The sequence below is a fragment of the Bufo gargarizans genome, chromosome 2, assembly GCF_014858855.1.
Source record: "Bufo gargarizans isolate SCDJY-AF-19 chromosome 2, ASM1485885v1, whole genome shotgun sequence".
Taxonomy (NCBI): domain Eukaryota; kingdom Metazoa; phylum Chordata; class Amphibia; order Anura; family Bufonidae; genus Bufo; species Bufo gargarizans.
Window position 1 is genome coordinate 526,207,566 of NC_058081.1, and position 22,374 is coordinate 526,229,939.

Sequence of the window (22,374 nt, forward strand, 5' to 3'; positions counted from 1 at the left end):
TACTGCAAGCTCCCCCTAGTGGTGGCTGCAGCCAGAATTTCATAATATATGCCATGAAATTACTCGGCACAGAGTTTTGGAATTCAATTTACCTCCCATCTGCCTCCTGCTATTCATAGCAATTAAATAGGGTTTCTGTACATAGAGCTTAATCACTGTATAATGAAAAGGTCTACAACTTAACATTCTTTGTGTTTCAAGTCCCCACCATTTTCAAGCTTCCGGCTTTCTGTCAAGTGAATGGAACGTTCTTGCTTACATCCAAGGGCTCGGTCTGATGTATTTAGCTCATAGAGAATCATGGGGAGGGGGAGGGGGAGGGAAATAATCCAATTACAGCATGTTTTTGGGGGTTTTATTTTTATTGCGTTCACCATGTCTAAAAAATGACAAACTTATTCTTCAGGTCAGTATGATGACGGCATTACCAAAGTTAGGCTACTTTCACACCTGCGTTCGGTGCGGAGCCGTCTTGTATCTGCACAGACGGATCCGCACCTATAATGCAAACGCTTGTATCTGTTCATAACGGATCAGTTTGCATTATTAATATAAAAAAAAAGTCCAGGTCAAAACTGATCCGTCTTGACTTTCATTGAAAGTCAATGGGCGACGGATCTGTTTTCAATTGCACCATATTGTGTCAGTGAAAAACAGATCCGTCCCCATTTACTTACATTGTACGTCAGGACGGATCCGTTTGGTTCTGCATCGTCAGGCAGACACCAAAACACTGCAAGCTAACACTGCCGCCTAAAAAACTGTAACAGAGACTAAACGCAGCCAAATTGATGCATTCTGAATGGATCCTTATCCAGTCAGAACGCATTGGGGCTGAACTGATCCGTTTTGAGCCGGCTGAAACGGATCTCACAAGTGGACCCAGAAACGCCAGTGTGAAAGTAGCCTTATATAGTTTTTATTATGTTTTACTACTGTTGACACTCATAACTATTTTCAGATTTCCGTCCGCTCTATACAGTTCAAACGACTTTGATACAGAACTGTTTGCAACCTCTGGACATGAACAAGAAAATCCCCATTCACTGACAGCAATCACAGATCACTAATGCAAAAGAAAAGTTACTCAGTGTCACACTTTTAAACTGTAAAATAGATATGAACCAGATCTCTACTTTACCCTTTCAATTATTTTATTCATTTTTATTTTTCACGCACTTGTCATTCGCTACCAAATATCTATCTCTCGTACACGCAAGGTCTGTAAATGGACAGTTTGTTAATATTCAGAGAGCGGTTTACAGGAGGAGGATGTAGATTCCACTGTCCCGACCCAGATATTAAAAAGAAATAAAGGTTGAAAACAAACCAGACACCACAGAATAAATAATCATACAAATTAAAACCGTAAAAAAAAAAAAAAAGTAGTAACAATGAAATTCATGACTTTCCCTTCCAACCGGCAGCTGCCTCTTTAAAACAAAACACAGCACGTATGATCCCTGTAATCCCGTCATGGAACGGTCGTCATCAGATCCCACTGGCCGATGTGACAGTGACTGGCTGCAGAGTGTAGCTGGGGGGTTCTCACAGTGCAGAGAATGGAGCATTAAAAAAAGAATAAAAAAGACCCCCTTCTCCCCAGTGCACAGCGATGGGGTGGGGGCAGGGACTCAAAGCTTGTTCCAGTACCCTCCAAACAAAACATCTCCCTCTTAACGAAATATAAAAGGTAGGAAAATAAAAGGACAAACAAAATACTTCAGCTGGCTCTGCCAACGTGCCACTATCATGTGTAAGAAATCCTAGGCCCGCAGAATTTCCCCGGCATCTATACCAGTCCCATGCAGAAGATTCTGTGTGGCGATCAAGTCAAGATTGGCAGATACCTGAGAATAGTTTGTGGGTCCCCCCCCCCCCCATTTTCCCCTCGAGCCAAGAAGCAGCATAATCCTCATAATTTCCCAGACTTCATGTAGGACGGGATGGAACCGCGCTGCGTCAGACCTTCAAAGCGTTTGTAGGTGTAGTTTAGAAAAACCCAGTCCTTGGATTTGTAGTCCGATTCTGTTGTTGTGTTTGGCACTGTAAAAAAATAAATTAAAAAACTTTTAAATTGTGTGCGGGCAAACGACAGACAGAGCGCATGCTCAGGCAGGCAAACAAAAGTGTAGCTCGGGGGGGGGGGTCCTCACAGTGCAGAGAATAGTTTCCGTTTCTGTTCCGTTTTTCCGTATGGCATATACAGTAATTACATAGATAAAATTGGCCTGGGCATAACATTTTCAATTGATGGTTCCGCAAAAAACGGAACGGAAACGGAAGACATACGGATGCATCTCCGTATGTGTTCCGTTTTTTTGCGGACCCATTGACTTGAATGGAGCCACGGGCAATAATAGGACATGTTCTATGTTTAAATGGAATGGAAAAACTGAAATAGGGAAACAGAATGCATACGGAGTACATTCCGTTTGGTTCCGTATACGGAACGCAAAAAACGGGCAGTAAACGGAAAAGAAAAACGTTCGTGTGCAGGAGGCCTTAAAGGCGATTAAATATATAATTTAATCTTACGCTATCTTGTATCTCTATCACAAATTCCCACGTCCATGTTTCGGCCTAGTTATACGCTACCGCAGGTTGGTTTCTCACCCTATATAATCCCGTTAGCGGACCGGGCTTATATCAAACGAGAAGCTGGTGGCAGATTACCCGGGCTGAGGAAGCGCTGTTTCACTGGGGCATTTTTGAAAATATCAGGTCTTCTTATACATCCTTTTTTATTCATGTGTTTTTAATATATTTGAAAGATATCATGTATTATTGGTACCATTAAAGGATATACTGTACCTGAATGATTTTTACATCTTAGGCTACTTTCCCACTCGCGTTTGGTGCGGATCCGTCATGCGTTCGCATCCGTTCAGATAATACAACCGCATGCATCCGTTCAGAACGGATCAGTTTGTATTATCTTTAACATAGCTAAACTGGATCCAGTCTTGACCATTGAAAGTCAATAGAGGACGGATCAGTTTTCTATTGTGCCATATTGTGTTAGTGAAAACGGATCCGTCCCCATTGACTTACATTGTTTGTCAGGACGGATCAGTTTGGCTCAGTTTCGTCAGACGGACATCAAAACACTGCAAGCTGCAAGCAGCGTTTGTGTCCGCCTCCAAAGCGGAATGGAGACGGAACGGAGCCAAACTAATGTATTCTGAGCAGATCCTTTTCCATTCAGAATGCATTAGGGCAAAACTGATCCGTTTTGGACCGCTTGTGAGATCCCTGAACGGATCTCGCAAACGGAAACCAAAACGCCAGTGTGAAAGTAACCTAATTCCAGATGGTAGAGTGCCTGTCAATTCTATCTTATTCTTAACTAGCTATACTGGCAGTGGGTGAGCCACAGACAGTGCACCTGAATCCAGAGATCAAGAAGGGTGAGCCACTATATTATTAATATGTAAACTAACACTTACCTGGCTGTAAGATATCTGATTCGGGGAATTCATCGAAGTTGGACGTGTCATCAATGCTTTTTATCTCAATGGTGATCGCTGCAGGTCTCTCCCTGAAAATGAATGTTACATAAATGGTTCACTGAGAAATTTCATGGACAGCGATTCTCCTATACATTTCATTATAATGAGGACCTCACATGCAGGGGAAAGTTAATTACCAGGCCCATACAAGTCAATAGGGCCCATTCACACACCTATACGTTTTGAAAAACTGGACACGCCTGTGTGAATAAGCTTTTTGTAAAATACAATGTTTTGTACGACTATTCCTAAGCATTACGTTAAAATAAAATACTTTAAGTTAAAATGGTAAAAAATAATTGGTATTAAAAAAACTTCAAACTGTCCCCCCCCCCCCCCCCAAAAAAAAAATCCTTATATGACTAAGGCTACTTTCACACTAGCGTTCGGCTGTCCGCTTGTGAGCTCCGTTTGAAGGGGCTCACAAGCGGACCCGAACGCTTCCGTCCAGCCCTAATGCATTCTGAGTGGACGCGGATCCGCTCAGAATGCATCAGTCTGGCGGCGTTCAGTCTCCGCTCCGCTCAGCAGGCGGACACCTGAACGCTGCTTGCAGCGTTCGGGTGTCCGCCTTGCCGTGCGGATCCGTCCAGACTTACAATGTAAGTCAATGGGGACGGATCCGTTTGAAGATGACACACTATGGCTCAATCTTCAAACGGATCCGTCCACCATTGACTTTCAATGTAAAAGTCTGGACGGATCCGCTCAGGCTACTTTCACACTTAGAAAATTTTATACAATATAATGCAGACGGATCCGTTCTGAACGGAGCCACCGTCTGCATTATATGAGCGGATCCGTTCAGAACGGATCCGCTCTGAACGCAAGTGTGAAAGTAGCCTAAGGCTTCATTCAAACGTCAGTAAGCAGTCTGCAAAAATGCGGATCCATTTTTTTGCAGATTAGGCTACTTTCACACTAGCGTTCAGAGCGGATCCGCTCATATAATGCAGACGGTGGCTCCGTTCAGAACGGATCCGTCTGCATTATATTGTCAAAAAATGTCTAAGTGTGAAATTAGCCTGAACGGATCCGTCCAGACTTTTACATTGAAAGTCAATGGGGACGGATCAGTTTGAAGATTGAGCCATATTGTGTCATCTTCAAACGGATCCGTCCCCATTGACTTACATTGTAAGTCTGGACGGATCCGCTTGCCTCCACACGGCAAGGCGGTCACCCGAACGCTGCAAGCAGCGTTCAGGTGTCCGCCTGCTGAGCGGAGGCTGAACGCTGCCAGACTGATGCATTCTGAGTGGATCCGCGTCCACTCAGAATGCATTAGGGCTGGACGGAAGCGTTCGGGTCCGTTTGTGAGCCCCTTCAAACGGAGCTCACAAGCGGACAGCCGAACGCTAGTGTGAAAGCAGCCTTAGATGCTGACCCATCCATACACTTCTATGGGGCCCTTTTCTTCCATTCCACTGCTCCGCAAAACGAATAAAACATGTCCTATACTTGAGTGAAAATCAGGACATGGCTCTGAAGTCTTTGGGTACGCAAAAATACGGAATGCAATGCTGAACTGTCCTCAAAATCGGATCCGCATTTTTGCAGACAGCATACGGCCATCTGAATGAGCCCTATAGGTCCCTTTACATGGGACAATTTAGTAGGCGACTGCCAGGAAGGAAGCGTTCCTATCCGGCAAGTGCCTGCTCATCAGTGAGGGAAACTGCTGCAACTACATGCAGCAATCACCTCCATAGTATTATACAAAAGTACTAAGACGTAATAACCCTATACTTATTTCTACTTATTACTGGGTGGTAATAGGGGATTAAATATTCCACAACAAGAAAATGCACAGAAGTCTGGAGCAGATCTTGAGTACGTGAGTGCATCTCGTCAGAAGAAAGGAGACAAACTTTCCAAAGTTCTTGAGTATTAGCAGTTCAGATCTTCCATACCTGATGTGCCCCAAGTCCACACCTTCAAAGAATGGATGGCTTTTAATTTCCTCTACTCCACTTGCGCCAATTCTGTTTTCAGCATCATTGCAAAACCTGTTTTTAGAGATGACCCGGGTCAGTCCATTTACAGTCTAAACATACACATACTCAGCGGAATGCCCTAGATGCCAGTCGGATGGCGATACACTGCTTCACATGTTCTGGGATTGTGATGTTTTTCAACGTTACTGGCAGGAAGTGCTTGACTATGGAGACTTATTTGACCACTCCTAAAATACTGTACCCCAAAGTCTGGATTAGTAGATTACCGCTTTCTCAGGATACATGCACATGACCGTATGTGTTTTGCGGTCCGCAAATTGCAAAAAAACCGACATCTGTATGCCATCAGTTTTTTTTTTTGCGGATCCATTGTAATAATGCCTGAAATGGAGAAGAATAGGACATGTTCTATTTTTTTTGTGGGGCTACAGAAAGGACATACTGATGCGGACAGCATCGGTGTGCTGTCTGTATTTTTTGCAGACCCATTGAAATGAATGGGCACGCTGACTATCCACAAAAAAAAATAATAATTAATGCACACAAACGTATTTGGTTTCCGTACCAATTTTTTGGTGGATAGGATGCGGACCCATTGTTTTCAATGGGTCCGCAAAAACTGCGGACAGCACACAGTATGTCCATTCCGTAGCCCCGCAAAAAAATATAGAACATGTCCTATTCTTCTCCGTTTCAGGCTCCGCAAAAAAAAAATTAAGATGGCATACGGATGTCGTTTATTTTTTTTGCGGATCCGCAATTTGCAGACCGCAAAACACATACAGTCATGTGCATGTAGCCTTAATGTGGCTCTACGCTCCCTATTTAAGCTACGCAGAAAAAAATATTCTATTTAACTGGAAGAACCCAGAATGATCCACTAAATCTGCTTAGATCCGGGAAGTCAACAAAATGCCTCCACTGTGTAAGCCCACCTATATGTCTCGTGGACGCCCTGACAAATTTGATAAGATCTGGAGTCTTCAGCTTCCTAAGCCTTCTTTGAGATATTCTTACCTTTTCATTTTCATATTTTTTAAAGGCTTTTGTTTAAGTTCCTATCCTTTTTTGTATAATACTGTATGTGGCAAGGGGACTCTATGCTGGACTTGTTGAAAATATGTAGGTTTACTGATGCATATTATATAGTTGGCACCCATAACTATGTTCTGTTTTTCTGTTATCAAGTTTGCTTAATTGTCAACACTTCTTTGTTACTGTCTTACAACTTTACTGAATAAACATCTCTTTAAAAAAAAAAAAAAAAAACACCACCACTAATAGCAGGGCTAATGTGATACCATCAATGCCCAACTGGTGGGGTTATGACAGCTGGGCCAACAGTTAGGCATAAACATGGCACTGTGTTGGTGGGGTTGCACCAGTCAGAGAAATAGAGCGAAGGTGCGCCCCCGACAGAAATATATAGTTACGGTATATTAAGCTATTGGTTGGGCCTTAGTGCCGCTGTCACTTTACTTTGTTACACAGCCATCAGATACCCTCCAATTAGACAATCATGGGATGTCTACAGCCTTGGCCTTATATGTATATACAGAATCTCAATCGTATGACCCAGTGTCACAGACCTGAGAATTAAGTCTTTGGACTTTTCAGATATTGGCACCTCTGGAGGAAACACGAGCGTCTCTTTCCAGGTCATCACTTTCCGATATGTCTCTTGGGGGGTTTCCGAGCAAAACGGAGGATATCCTGTAAAATGCAAAACAAAGCAATAAGTACACAGCTTATTGTGTCCCAATCAACGTTAGCCCTGCAGTCTGACATAATGATGAATATATTCTAATCAGAGCCGGAGTTCGACATTACAATGACATTTCCCAGTGACGTCAGATCTATGGAGGGCTTGGGTGGCCTTGAACTTTTCACGTTTGTAGAGTCTCACGGCAACCTTACCTATTAGCATCTCATACATGATGACTCCTAGCGACCACCAATCACACAGCTTATTGTATCCCGTCTGCATGAAGACCTCAGGGGCAATGTAGTCAGGGGTCCCGACAGTAGAATATGCCTACGCACAAACAAAACAATCATGTAAAATGCAGGGACGCACAGAGAATATCAAACCATAAAAGCTTCACCTCATAGAAGTTTAAGGGTCCATTAACACCTCCGTAATAATGGGTCCGCATCCATTGTGAATGGCTGCGGAGAGCACACTATGTGCTCTCCGCATTTCCGGAGTGCGCCGCTGATCTTCCGGTCCGCGGCTCCGGAAAAAAAAAATATAGAACATGTTCTATTCTTGTCTGGAATTGCAGATAAGACTAGGCATTTCTATGGGGGTGACGGCCGGGTGTATTGCGGATCCGCAATGCACTACGGACATGTGAATGGACCCTAAAGAGGTTTTTCCAATTAATGACCTATATCAATATCAGGTCGGGTAGAGTGGTGGTGGGGCAGGATTTCGACTATCTGGTGTATGGAGGCTATTTTCACTAGTTGCAGCGCCAGAACTAAGCACCAAAACTTAGGTTGTACCTGGTTAATGCAGCGCAGCCTCCATTCAATAGAATGGGACTTTCTGGATTACTGGACAAATAATATGAAATGGATAGAGAAAGCTGGGAATAAAATCCTACCACAACAAAAGGAATTCTTTGTCGGCTCTCCTTGCCCAGTTATCTGCTGCAGGTATCATTATATTTCTTATCTTCACTGGACAATTAGATTTTTGGTTGGTGGATTGCAATACATTTTCCTTTAATCCAGCAGTCCAGTAATTCAGAAAGCGCACACCACTCAATTTTGGTAAATCATTTTGAGAAAATGGGTAATCAAATAATACAAAGGGATCCAATCACAATCCCAATAAAAGGAATTCCTATCTTATAAAGTGGTGGCATATTGCTACGATATGCCATCAGTCTATATGGGGGTTGTCCAACCTTTGGGGTCCCAAATGAGCCAGATACTGATTTGGCACTGCATGCCCTTCTAAGTTCTCCCTGGTCACCCGGCTATGTAGGAAAACTGCAGCCTGCCCCAATAAAGGAACCTCGTTCCAATCATGGTACATAATGTGCAGTGTAGTCCCTTGAAAGAGTCCTGACTGTAAAGAAGATCAGACCTACCAGCTGCCTCCGTTTATTTTTCCAGGTTTCTGCCTTCCTCTTTGAGTTCATATTCTGAAATGCTGAAAACAGAAATAAGTTGTATGAGTTTGGAGGAATGGTAAAGTGAAGATCAAAATTCTGTGCAAATTTCAGAATGCATCTTTATAGCGGTAGCATCTCAGTTTTTCTGATACACAGCTGCTAATACACTGCATAGACAGTTATTTTAAAGGGAATCTGTCAGCAGTTTTGACCACGCTAAACAGATGTCAGCACTAGGTAGGGGCTAATGAGATAACAACAAACTTCTCTTTTGTGGAGCTTTTATTATCAGGAGTAGTGAACTTTTATCCAGCCAGGTTCTGCTCTTTCGGTACAATGGAGGTGGAACTTTTCTCTTTATTGAGCTGCTCCACAGCCCCTTCCCTTTGCAGTGAGTTACATCTGTTGTGGTCTCCTGGTTGGATGCTACAGCTGTCACGCAGAGAGCACTTCACATTGAAGCTCTACCTCCAGTGCACCTAAAGAGCAGAACTTGGCAAAATATAACTTCATATTCCAACACCAACGATAAAACCCTAGAAAATATATGTTTGTACTGTTCTCTCCCGACCCCTAGTTAGCACTGTCAACAGTTTAGCATGATCAAGACTGCTGACAGATGCCCTTTACAACTGACCGACAGCAATCAAGGAACAAGTTCAATATAACAATGAAGCTTTACTCACCCTCCCAGACTCCTCACGCCTGCTGTTCTGATTTGGCTCCAGTTGCCACGGCTCTGCACATACTGTCTCAGACCGACATGGCAGAAATGTTATGTAAGGCCTGTGCAGCCTATCTCTGGCCAAGGCGGGTCACCGCTAGAGCTGGTTAGTAGCTGAGTCTAGAGCCGGTGATTAGCAAAGTCAGCCTCTGCTACCATATCTGGCATGTTGAGCTGGGACAGTGCAAAGCGGTGGTGATCTGAGAAAATTGAAGCTGCAGTTGCCAGGAGTGGGGAAAGGTGAGTAAAGACTCTTTTTATTCTCAACAGGTTTTAGCTAATTTTTTTTAAATTCTCCCTGGAAAATCTCTTGTGCTAGAAAAACAAGGGGAGCTCCAACCTGAACAGAGATATAGGTCACAGAATGGGTGACCTATACGACTCTAGTGTGACACATCCAGTACTTACTGAAATCACTGGGCGGATTGTGGGTGAGATTCCTGTAGAATTCTGTCCGATGAGCTTTTTTGAGCCCTGTGCAAAGACCAAAATCTGAGAGCTTGACATGACCCTGCAGTAACAGAAGAGGTGGATATCGTCGTCATCACTCCACTGAATGACATGTATACAGTATGTGACATGTAACACTTTATACATCTGACTGGAATTATCTTTGTTAAATGGGCATCCTACAGTCAACATCTCCCCAACCTGAAGCAGTGACTAACAGAAAGCAGTAAATTGTAACCAACTGCACAGACAGCGGACAGAAGAAGACTTTAAAAGTTTTTAGGCGCCGGGTCCCCTTTAAGACATGTGAAAAGTCATCCAGAGCATAACTAGTCTGTGTAGACTCTAACTCACCTTGGCATCTAGTAAAAGGTTGTCTGGCTTTATGTCTCGGTGGATAAAGCCCAGCTGGTGAATCGCATCAATGGCCAATACAGTTTCTGCTATATAGAACTGCGTCTCCTCTTCTGACAGCGTGTCTTTCTTCATGAGCAAGGTCATCATGTCACCTACAAAAATGACAGCAAGAGACATATTAGCTGAGGGCCTAAAACATAGGAGGGGCATCAAGTTTTCCTTGCAACAAATGACTGTGCAGTTCCAGTAGTAAATATGACACTTCCCAGAATGTAAATCACCAGAGCAAGCTCTGTGCAGACAAAAGTAGTAATTACAGAACTGTAAATGCAGCTCTGGAGTATAATACAGGATGTAACTGAGGATCAGTACAGGATAAGTAATGTACAGTCAGGTCCATAAATATTGGGACATCTACACAATTCTAAATTTTTTGGCTCTATGCACCACCACAATGGATTTGAAATGAAACGAACAAGATGTGCTTTAACTGCAGACTGTCAGCTTTAATTTGAGGGTATTTACATCCAAATCAGGTGAACGGTGCAGGAATTACAACAGTTTGCATATGTGCCTCCCACTTGTTAAGGGACTAAAAGTAATGGGACAATTGGCTTCTCAGCTGTTCCATGGCCAGGTGTGTGTTATTCCCTCATTATCCCAATTACAATGAGCAGATAAAAGGTCCAGAGTTCATTTCAAGTGTGCTATTTGCATTTGGAATCTGTTGCTGTCAACTCTCAAGATGAGATCCAAAGAGCTGTCACTATCAGTGAAGCAAGCCATCATTAGGCTGAAAAAAAAAAAAAAACACAACAAACCCATCAGAGAGATAGCAAAAACATTAGGCGTGGCCAAAACAACTGTTTGGAACATTCTTAAAAAGAAGGAACGCACCGGTGAGCTCAGCAACACCAAAAGACCCCAGAAGACCACGGAAAACAACTGTGGTGGATGACCAAAGAATTATTTCCCTGGTGAAGAAAACACCCTTCACAACAGTTGGCCAGATCAAGAACACTCTCCAGGAGGTAGGTGTATGTGTGTCAAAGTCAACAATCAAGAGAAGACTTCACCAGAGTGAATACAGAGGGTTCACCACAAGATGTAAACCATTGGTGAGCCTCAAAAATAGGAAGGCCAGATTAGAGTTTGCCAAAACGACATCTAAAAAAAGCCTTCACAGTTCTGGAACATCATCCTATGGACAGATGAGACCAAGATCAACTTGCACCAGAGTGATGGGAAGAGAAGAGTATGGAGAAGGAAAGGAACTGCTCATGATCCTAAGCATACCACCTCATCAGTGAAGCATGGTGGTGGTAGTGTCATGGCGTGGGCATGTATGGCTGCCAATGGAACTGGTTCTCTTGTATTTATTGATGATGTGACTGCTGACAAAAGCAGCAGGATGAATTCTGAAGTGTTTCGAGAAATATTATCTGCTCCTATTCAGCCAAATGCTTCAGAACTCTTGGACGGCGCTTCACAGTGCAGATGAACAATGACCTAAAGCATACTGCAAAAGCAACCAAAGAGTTTTTTTAAGGGAAAGAAGTGGAATGTTATGCAATGGCCAAGTCAATCACCAGACCTGAATCCGATTGAGCATGCATTTCACTTTCTGAAGACAAAACTGAAGGGAAAATGTCCAAAGAACAAGCAGGAACTGAAGACAGTTGCAGTAGAGGCCTGGCAGAGCATCACCAGGGATGAAACCCAGCATCTGGTGATGTCTATGCGTTCCAGACTTCAGGCTGTAGTTGACTGCAAAGGATTTACAACCAAGTATTAAAAAGTGAAAGTTTGATTTATGATTATTATTCTGTCCCATTACTTTTAGTCCCTTAACAAGTGGGAGGCAAATATGCAAATAGTTGTAATTCCTACACCATTCACCTGATTTGGATGTAAATACCCTCAAATTAAAGCACATTTTGTTAGTTTCATTTCAAATCCATTGTGGTGGTGTATAGAGCCAAAAATGTTAGAATTATGTCGATGTCCTAATATTCTGGAGTATAATACAGGATGTAACTCAGGATCACTACAGGATAAGTAATGCATGTACACAGTGACTCCACCAGTAGAATAGTGAGTGCAGCTCTGGAGTATAATACAGGAAGTAACTCAGGATAAGTAATTTATGCACACAGTGACTATACCAGCAGAATAGTGAGTGCAGCTCCGGATCAGTACAGGATAAGTAATGTAATGTACAGTATATACATAGTAACGGTATGTAGATTAATGTAATTAAACTGGAAACCTATTTATGGCGTTACCTCCAGGTAAGAACTCCATGATCAGATACAAATTCCTTTTGTCCTGGAAGCTGTAGAACATTTTCACCACCCAGGCCCCATCTGCTTCTACCAATACATCTCGCTCTGCACGGATGTGCGCCACCTACATAAAGGGGGATATAAAGAATGCCATGATGATAATGATTTCAGACAAATCCTGGACAAACAGATGAGAGGGACCTAGCGAACCCCCCTCTGATGAATTAACTGTACCCCTCACCTGTTCTTTTTCCAACATGTCTGCTTTCCTGAGGATTTTCATTGCATAGATATGTCCAGTGTCCTTTTTCTGAACAAGACGCACCTAAAATAGAAAAAAAAAATTTGCACTCACATTTTTAGGCATAGTATATTAAGTCATTAGCTATCTACTGAATAGACAGGCTACACTCTAATGGGCATACCTCTCCAAACGCTCCCCTCCCGATGACCTTCAGCGACTCAAAATCATCCAAGCCCAGCCTGGTCCTCTTCAGACGCAGAAATTCAGTTTCCTTTCGCGCATGCTGTGACCGCCTGAGTCTTTTCTATTGAAATGAAACACAATGTATTAGTGGATGGCACAATTCTCTGTGCTAACACTAGAGGTCGCTACTTATCAGCGCCAGCATTCACCTCGTCATCTCCCAGTCCCTCCTCTTCCATGGCAACTTCTAACTTCTTTTGCCTGTTTTAGGAAGAAAATTGCAAATGACATTAACTCATTAATGACCAGAGATTTTTGGTCCAAAATGACCAGGCGCTTTGTTGCGACTTTGACCATGTGGTGGTTGTGTCAGGTCCTATGTTCTGACACACTGGACCGTTTTATTAAGGCTACATTCACACTGCCATATCTATTTTGTGGTCTGCAACCCGCGGTTCTGCAAAATACAGATACCAGCCGTAAGCATCCCGCTGGGAGGGAGATGAGAAAAACAGCAATACTGCCACTGCTTTTTACCTTATAAATTTTACGCCGTTCATTTTTCGGTGTAAATAACAATACCTTTATTCTCTGGGTCAGTAGGATTATAGTGATATCAAATTTATATATATATATATATATATAAATTTTTTACGTTTTACAACTTTTTTTGCAATAAAATTAAAGAAAAAAATGTTTTTGCATTGACACTTCCCAAGACCCATAACTTTTTTATTTTTCTTTACATGGAGTTGTGTGAGGGCTTGATTTTTGGGGGACTTGTATTTTCCATTGGTATAATTTTTCGAGAAAATTACGCTTTTTGATTAAAATGGCGCTTGTTATTACGTTTTTTCAATGGCAACTAAGAATAAATTAGTAATTCTGTGTTGTTTTTTTTTGTGCTTTTTTTACGGCGTTTACAGTAGGGGATATTTTACATGATATTTATGTAGTCCGGGTCGTTACAGACACGGCAATACCAAACATATGGGGAAGATTTATTTATTTTTGCAATTTTTTTTTGTTGAAAAGCGTATTTTCAATAGGAAAAAAAAGCGTAATTTTTTAATGGGATTTTTAAAATTGAATAAATTATTATTATTTTTTTAAACCACTTAATAGTCACACAAGGGGGCTAAAACAGACCGCTTTTTGATTGCTTTTAAAATGCAATCAATCCCTATAGTGCATTGCATTTTAATGGCAATGCTATTCTGACATTGATGCGTGCTGTCCGCATTTTCGACAGACAGCACATGTACCCATTGACTTGAATGTGTCTGTTCACCAGAGGTTGCACTACATTATTTCCAGAAGAGTAAAAATACTCCTCTTAACAATTTTGAGGAGTATTTTTAGCCGAGGAGGAGTACACATTTTGCTGTAATTCATATAGATAATGCATAGGCCCACATAACATTATGAGGCTGATATTTCTGCAGGGAAACCATTGCTAGTCTCCCATGCAGAAATAAAATGTAGACAATTTATCCAACATCATACACTAAACATAAGACCACTGCTGCCATACACAGCGCCCACCTGACACTGCTATATACATATTAGATACACAGCTCTACCACATGCCCATTACACAGATAGTTTACTATATACAGGTCCTTCTAAAAAAAATAGCATATTGTGATAAAGTTCATTATTTTCTGTAATGTACTGATAAACATTAGACTTTCATATATTTTAGATTCATTACACACAACTGAAGTAGTTCAAGCCTTTTATTGTTTTAATATGGATGATTTTGGCATACAGCTCATGAAAACCCAAATTTCCTATCTAAAAAAATTAGCATATTTCATCTGACCAATAAAAGAAAAGTGTTTTTAATACAAAAAAAAGTCAACCTTCAAATAATTATGTTCAGTTATGCACTCAATACTTGGTCGGGAATCCTTTTGCAGAAATCACTGCTTCAATGCGGCGTGGCATGGAGGCAATCAGCCTGTGGCACTGCTGAGGTGTTATGGAGGCCCAGGATGCTTCGATAGCGGCCTTAAGCTCATCCAGAGTGTTGGGTCTTGCTACTACTGTGTGCACATTACACACAGAAAATTGTATAATAGACTGGTTACACTGACATAGCCCTGCTTTATACACACCTTTCATACATAAAGTACCTCTGCATTCTCCACCAACACAGTCCTGTGTTCCCTTACTCCTCCCACACACATGGCTGATCACATGACTGTGACATCACCACAGGTCCTTTAACCACAATGTAGTGTTTAGTCCAGACTCTGAAGCTGCTCCTGGTGAGATGTTCGTGAGGGGCGGGGCTTTATGTGTGCTGGACCTGGCAGCTTCTGATACAGCGCTCCTGACTATAAAAAGACCATGCGTATAAATACGCATTAGTCTTTTTCCAGGGAGTAAAATGGCCTGAACAGGCATCTATGACGCTTGTACAGGTATTATTGCGACTTCTGCTGTTCACACATCAGTATTTTTTTACCGACTACGCACATATGCACTAGTTTGATCCGTGATGCGGACCAAACACGTCTATTAAAGTCTATGGTTCCATGAAAACCACGGACACAACACAGATGCATCCGTTTTTTACAATAGACATATAAGAGATGCTCTTAAAATTAATTTTTAGCCGAGCAACGTCCGTGGATTACAGATGACACACGGAGAATAAAAAAACACACGGACCATCCACGGATCCTTCAGAGACATTTCACGGATGAAATAAGGACGCTTTTTTCACGTACATAATACTGACAGAACTGTAAATGACGCCTAAGTGTGGAAACTGTGGAACTGGACTCTACAGACACTAGTCTGCTGCCACAGTATGTACAGGTTATTATGGCCCCAAAAGTATGGAGCCCAAGTATTCCAGAGAATAAAGAGGCACAGTAGTTATAAATTGCTTCTGTCTTCTCCTTGGGCCTGCTCCTGCTAGATACTAAAGCGGCATGTGATCCTAAACATGTTAATACTCACGTGTAGTATAAATATGGTTGTGCCAGTTTTTGCGCAGGTACCCAGACCCCCACAGTCCAGACCCTTAGAGTACCCTGCACACAAGTGCATATTTTCAAACAGAAATTCTGCAAAGATTTCAATGTGGATTTCTCTGCATTTCTGCCACAAAATCTGCATGTTTAAGGCTACTTTCACACTAGCGTTTGGGGCTCCGCTTGTGAGTTCCGTACAAAGGCTCTCAAAAGCGGCCCCGAACGCTTCCGTCCAGCCCTAATGCATTCTGAGTGGATGCGGATCCGCTCAGAATGCATCAGTCTGGCGGCGTTTGGCCTCCGCTCAGCAGGCGGACACCTAAACGCTGCTTGCAGCGTTCAGGTGTCCGCCTGGCCGAGCGGAGGCAAACGGATCCGTCCAGACTTACAATGTAAGTCAATGGGGGCGGATCCGTTTGAATATGACACACTATGGCTCAATTTTCAAACGGATCCGTCCCCCATTGACTTTCAATGTAAAGTCTGGACGGATCCATCCGAGGCTACTTTGACACTTAGAATTTTTTTTTTACAATATAATGCAGACGGATCCGTTCTGAACGGATCCGTTCTGAACGGATCCACCGTCTGCATTATATGAGCGGATCCGTCTCAGACGGATCCGCTCTGAACGCAAGTGTGAAAGTAGCCTTAGGCTAGTAACTTGCAAATTTTGTTGCTGATCTGCCGCAGATCTCACCCTTTATTGAATATTTAGTGTTAAACACTATATTCACCAAGCAACTGCTCTTTATGCAATTATCTAGTATCTCATAAGTTCATTTAGATATACCAACATGGGGCACTCGAACTGTTGTGAAACTACAATTCCCAGCATGCCCTGACAGCCTTCCCTACTGCTGCAAAACTACCACCCGCCATGCCAGCTGAAGGCTGATCCTTTGATGAACAATCAGTATCATGAACAGACCCAACCCCAGGAATTGCAAGTGAGTTTTGAAACTACAGCTCCTACCATTCCTCAAAATCCCTCCATCCTTTCGCTCTCCAGCTGTTATAATGCTGCGACAGTCTTGCCCAATATGTGGGCCCCTTGCTGTTGCAAAACTACAGCTCCCAGCATGCCCCAATAGTCTCTGTTAAAACGACGGACACCTTGCTTTTTTTAAGGGAGTGTCTCCGTACCTGGGTCTCTGCAGCTGTTGTAAAACTACTGCTGGGAGTTATAGTTTTCGAACAGGTTAAGGGATGCTGAGCCTTTTCACACGCACACACATGTAAGTGGGGCATTACATCACTCTGCGTGGTGGTACCTGGTCTCTCGCTCCTCATGCTGTAAGATCAGGTTGCTGTAGAAGGTTTCCAGAGTCAGCTTGGCCACAGTCACTCTCTCTCGGGTGTGGTTACTCATGGGGAAGGCTGTGGCGTTGCCGGCCGTCACTGCCATAATAATGAGTACTGAAAAAATAATAATAATAATTGGGGTTAGACAAAAAAAAAAAACATTCACTGAAACTGGAAATTTACCGTGAGCACCAAGCAGCTCCCTCCAGGTGCCCACAGGAATTGTCGAGGCTGGCACCGTCACACCCAAACACATATTTAACAGAAAACCTACACTAGGGCCGGGGACCTCAGTCCAAGTAACATAGGGCGTCGGAAATCCCAGTGACTTCACACTACACTCGTTTATGGATTTCAGAGAAGAATTACCTAAACGTGGCAGCTTTTTTCCAAACCAGTGCGTGTGTGAATAGAGCTCATATGCAGTACCAGATGGGTTGGCCATAACATTTTCAATAGATGGTTCAGGAAAAAACGGAACGGAAACTGAAGACATACGGATGCATTTCCGTATGTGTTCCGTTTTTTTTGCGGATCCATTGACTTGAATGGAGCCACGGACTGTGATTTGCGGGCAATAATAGGACAAGTTCTATGTTAAAACGGAACGGAAAAGGAATGCATACGGAGTACATTCCGTTTTTTTTGCGGAACCATTGAAATGAATGGTTCCGTATACGGAACGCAAAAAACGGCCAGTAAACGGGAAAAAAAACGGCCGTGTGCAATAGGCCTAACCCTGTAAAACCCAGTCCCTTCACTATACAACAGAGTAAAATTCCTTTAAAGAGGTTGTTCACTCCTGGAGGCCTTTTAGTTAGACGCGTCATGTCACTGGGTCACGTCAGGCATGGGAGACACATCACTACTCAAGCAGTCACATGACCCGCGTCAAAATGGATGTTGACATGGGAAGACCTAAGAGCTGCAGCAGCCTGGAGAGAACGGGGGAGCTGGAACCCAGCAGTGGGGATCAGGTGGTAGGGTTCCTTCTTAAGGTCTGGCCATGAAAGGCCTCCAGGAAAAAACAACCCCTTTAGGGCCTAATTTGTGTTTTACCAGTGACTTTCAGCACTTCTGGATATTTTTGCGATTCCGAGGTTGCAGTGTGACCCTATTCACATGAAAGGCTGCAATGCTACACAGCGATCACTGGTCGCACAACAGGTGTTGCAGCCAAAATTGCCAAAACGAGGTGCAGGTCAAAGACACAGAACAGGAGAAAATAATTTCATTATACCTTATCCATGTGCAGGCTCCACTCCTGGTTCTGGCTCACAATCTCTGATGGAAATCACTGATCAAACAATGACGTGTGAACTGGGCCTAAATCGGCACTCGTCTCCCGCACAGGAGAGCAAATACCACGTGGAATTTCACAAGACTAGAAGTGGATGAAGAAGGAACCATAGGACAGCTGCAGATTTGGGGGCTCTCTACAAGTGAGTTCCAATAATCTAGAATACCTGATAATTTAGCATCCATCAGGTCCACTTACTGCTGAATGCTTCACTATGTAGCAGTTTTGTGCTGGATTATAAGAGCATAAGGATGTTGGATTTCTGCAGGAAAAATCATGCAAATATGTTCTGTACTGTGCCATGAATTTTACCCTGTGTATTAAAAAGCGGGAAATCCGCAGCATAAATTGAAATGTGGCAGGCTTCATATCCGCACCACAAGATCAATTCTCGTAGATATTGTTTGCAGCATATGGATGAGATTTCTAAAGTTTCACTGAACTTTGAAAAAATGTGATCAGCGGGGGTCTGAGCAGGGCGTGCAGGACACAAGCTGAATAGAGAGTCTGAGCCCACCTCAATTCCGTCCTCTACAGCGAGGAGAGAGAGCCCTATGTGAGCACTCTTTATCCTCGTTCTAGTGACTGGTGGGGGCCTCACCACTCAGACCCAATGATGTAAACCTTTGACATTAGTTTTGCTGGTACTGTACAATCCTGCAGATTTGACACATGAAAAAACGCAGTATCAATCCACGTACCCTAAAGGGTTATCACCTTCTTATAAGTAATACATATTGTCAATGTCTTACATGGGGTTCTTCTGGCTTTTAATATTGATGACGTATCCTCAAGATAGGTCATCAATATCAGATTTGCGGGGGTGCTGGGTGTCGGACCCCTGCCAATAAGCTGCATGAAGGTAAGGAGAGCGGAACGTGCGTGCTGCTGCTACATCTATGGCGAGCAGGAAGAGAGACGAGAGAGGGCAAATACACACAGCGCGCCCTTCAGCGGAGGTGCGACCTATCAAGCCTGAGGATAGGTCATCAATATTAAAAGCCCCAAGAACACCTTTAACCCCCTTAACGCAAAACGCAGTGCATGTATGGCGTGGGAAGCTGTGAGCTGCGCCCGCCCGATCACTGCAGGGGCCCAGCAGTCCCTGATAGCTGGGCCCCTACTGTATCTGGTGGATTAACCCCTTCTATGCCGTGGTCAGCGCTGACCGCGACATAGAAGGGGTTTTGCTGCGGGTGAGGGAGCCCATCGGGTCCCCGTGCTGCTGTGGCGGGGTCCCGATGTGTGACAAGGCAGCCTAATGCTGTGCAGAGGCTGCCCAATGCGTTGCACGGCATCGGGACCTGCCTTCTACGGGTGCCCAGGAGATCCAGCCTCAGGCTTAGTCTCCTAGGCAACCCATTAGTGTATTACACTGAGTAATACACTAACAGGCAATGCATTACAATACAGATGTATTGTAATACATTGCAGAAGGGATCAAACCCCAAAAAATGGAAGTACCATAATAAAAAAAAAAAAAAAAAAAACTATAGCTCTCAGAACATGCAGACATTAAAACATAATTTTTTTGTTTCAAAACTGCTATTATTGTGTTAAAGTGAAATAAAAAATAAAAAAAAGTTGACATATTAGGTATTGCCGCGTCCGTAACAACCTGCTCTATAAAAATATCACATGACCTAACCCCTCAGGTGAACACCAGGTGAAAACAAGCCATTTTATTTTTTTACCTAACATCACAAAGTGCAACACCAAGCGATCAGAAAGGCGTATGCCCTCCAAAATAGTACCAATCAAACCGTCGCCTCATCCCGCAAAAAATGAGACCCTAAGACAATCGGTCAAAAAATAAAAAAAAGCTATGGCTCCGGAACAATCTGCTCTATAAAAATGTCACATGACCTAACCCCTCAGATGAACGCTGTAAAAATAAATAAAAACTCTGCTAAAACAACCAATTTTTTGTTCACCTTCTCCCATAAAGTGTAATAATGAATGATCCAAAAAATCATATGTACCCAAAATGGTACCAATAAAAAAGTCAACTCTTCCTGCAATAAAAAGGAGCCCTTGCACAAGTCGATCAGCAGAAAAATAAATAAATATGGCGTCCAGATTTTTTTTTTCAAAAATGCTTTATTTATTAAAACTGAAGCAAGCAAAGAAATTAGACATATTTGATATCATTGCGTCCGTAACAACCTGCTCTATAAAAAATAGCACAATCTACCCTGTGGTTACCTTGCCTAAAAAAAAACGTAATATAGAGCAATTAAAAATCATATGTATCCCGAAATAGTACCAATAAAACTGGCACCTTGTCCCCTAGCTTCCAAAATTGGGTCACTTTTTGGGAGTTTCTACTGTAAGGGTGCATCAGGGGGGCTTCAAATGGGACATGGCTTCTAAAAACCAGTTCAGCAAAATCTGCCTTCCAAAAACCATATGGCTCTCCTTTTCTTCTGCGCCCTGCCTTGTGCCCTTACATCAGTTTACGACCATATGCGTGTGTTTATGTAAACCGCAGAACCAGGGTAATAAATGATACGTTTTGTTTGGCTGTTAACCCTCGATGTGTTGGAAAATCTGCCAAAACAGTGACATTTTTAAATTTCATTTACATTTTCCATTAATTCTTGTGGAACACCTAAAGGGTTAACAAAGTTTGTAAAATAAGTTTTGAGTAACTTGGGGGTGTAGTTTCTAAAATGGGGTCATTTATGGGTGGTTTCTATTATGTAAGCCCCACAAAGTGACTTCAGACCTCAACTGGCCCTTAAAAAGTGGGTTTTGGAAATTCTTAAAAATTTTAAGAATTTCTTCTAAAATTCTAAGCCTTCTAACGTTTAAAAAAAATAAAATGACACTTACAAAATGATGACAACATAAAGTAGACATATGGGGAATGTTAAGTAATATTTTATGAGGTATCACTATCTGTTTTAAAAGCAGAGAAATTGAAATTTTGAAAATCTCTGAATGGCTTGGATAAATAAAGCGTTCCAAAGTTATCACCACATACAGTGACATGTCAGATTTGCAAAAATTGGTCTGGTCCTTAAGATGAAAAATGGCCCGGTCCTTAAGGGGTTAAAGGAACCATAAACCTGCAGGCATTGAACACAAGCTTGTGTCTTCTGTTATCAGCTATTCCAGAATGACTGGCACCTGAAAGCCTTCTAGTGGCAGTGCACTTGGGCTTTGTACTTCTGGGTGCGGTGGTGCCCATCTAGAGAAGTGAAATTCGGTTAGGAAGGAAGGAAGCACCTGTCACTGCTCAGAGCTCGGGTGAGGCTCTTACACCTCGGTGCAGTATGTGACACGTCCCTATAACCTTCATGTCGCAGGCAAGAGGCGCCCGCTGTACAATATATATCTGAATTAGGGATCGACCGATATTGATTTTTTAGGGCCGATACCGATAATTTGTGAACTTTCAGGCCGATAGCCGATAATTTATACCGATATTCTGGGAATTTTCATTTTTGAAAAAAAAAATTAAAATTCCCACAAATCTGCTGAAAATTAATGTTTATTTTTATTGTAAATCTTTCTTTTTCATTTATATTTAATATTTTGGTGTTTTTATTTTTATTACTTTTATTTTTTATTAAACTAACTTTTAGCCCCCTTAGGGACTAGAACCCTTGTCCTATTCACCCTGATAGAGATCTATCAGGGTGAATAGGAGCTCACACTGTCCCTGCTGCTGTGTGCTTTGTGCACACAGCAGCATGGAGCTTATCATGGCAGCCAGGGCTTCAATAGCGTCCTGGCTGCCATGGTAACCGATCAGAGCCCCAGCATTACACTGCTGGGGCTCCGATCGGAGGAGCAGGGGAGAGGGAATCCTGTGGGGGGCGCACTGCGACTGGGGTGGGGGGGGGGGCGCACCACTGCTTAATACTGGGGGGGGGGGGGCGCACTGCGCCACCAATGCTTAATACTGGGGGGGCTTGGGGGGGAGGCGCACTGCGCCA

General features: G+C 42.8%; 1 protein-coding gene across 1 annotated transcript in view; it reads right to left on the minus strand.

Moving 5' to 3' along the window:
* Positions 1 to 618: 618 nt before the first annotated feature.
* Positions 619 to 22,374, minus strand: part of STK38L (serine/threonine kinase 38 like) — a 36,221-nt gene continuing 14,465 nt past the window's right edge. The window contains exons 2-14 of the mRNA XM_044281447.1: positions 17,100 to 17,244; positions 13,048 to 13,099; positions 12,837 to 12,959; positions 12,653 to 12,736; positions 12,412 to 12,535; positions 10,124 to 10,278; positions 9,728 to 9,830; positions 8,572 to 8,633; positions 7,388 to 7,505; positions 7,060 to 7,183; positions 5,426 to 5,521; positions 3,450 to 3,541; positions 619 to 2,046 (exon numbers count right to left, since the gene is read on the minus strand). Coding sequence (XP_044137382.1) covers positions 1,916 to 2,046; positions 3,450 to 3,541; positions 5,426 to 5,521; positions 7,060 to 7,183; positions 7,388 to 7,505; positions 8,572 to 8,633; positions 9,728 to 9,830; positions 10,124 to 10,278; positions 12,412 to 12,535; positions 12,653 to 12,736; positions 12,837 to 12,959; positions 13,048 to 13,099; positions 17,100 to 17,233 — 1,398 coding nt within the window. The 5' untranslated portion in view covers positions 17,234 to 17,244 and the 3' untranslated portion in view covers positions 619 to 1,915. The remainder of the gene's footprint in view (positions 2,047 to 3,449; positions 3,542 to 5,425; positions 5,522 to 7,059; positions 7,184 to 7,387; positions 7,506 to 8,571; positions 8,634 to 9,727; positions 9,831 to 10,123; positions 10,279 to 12,411; positions 12,536 to 12,652; positions 12,737 to 12,836; positions 12,960 to 13,047; positions 13,100 to 17,099; positions 17,245 to 22,374) is intronic.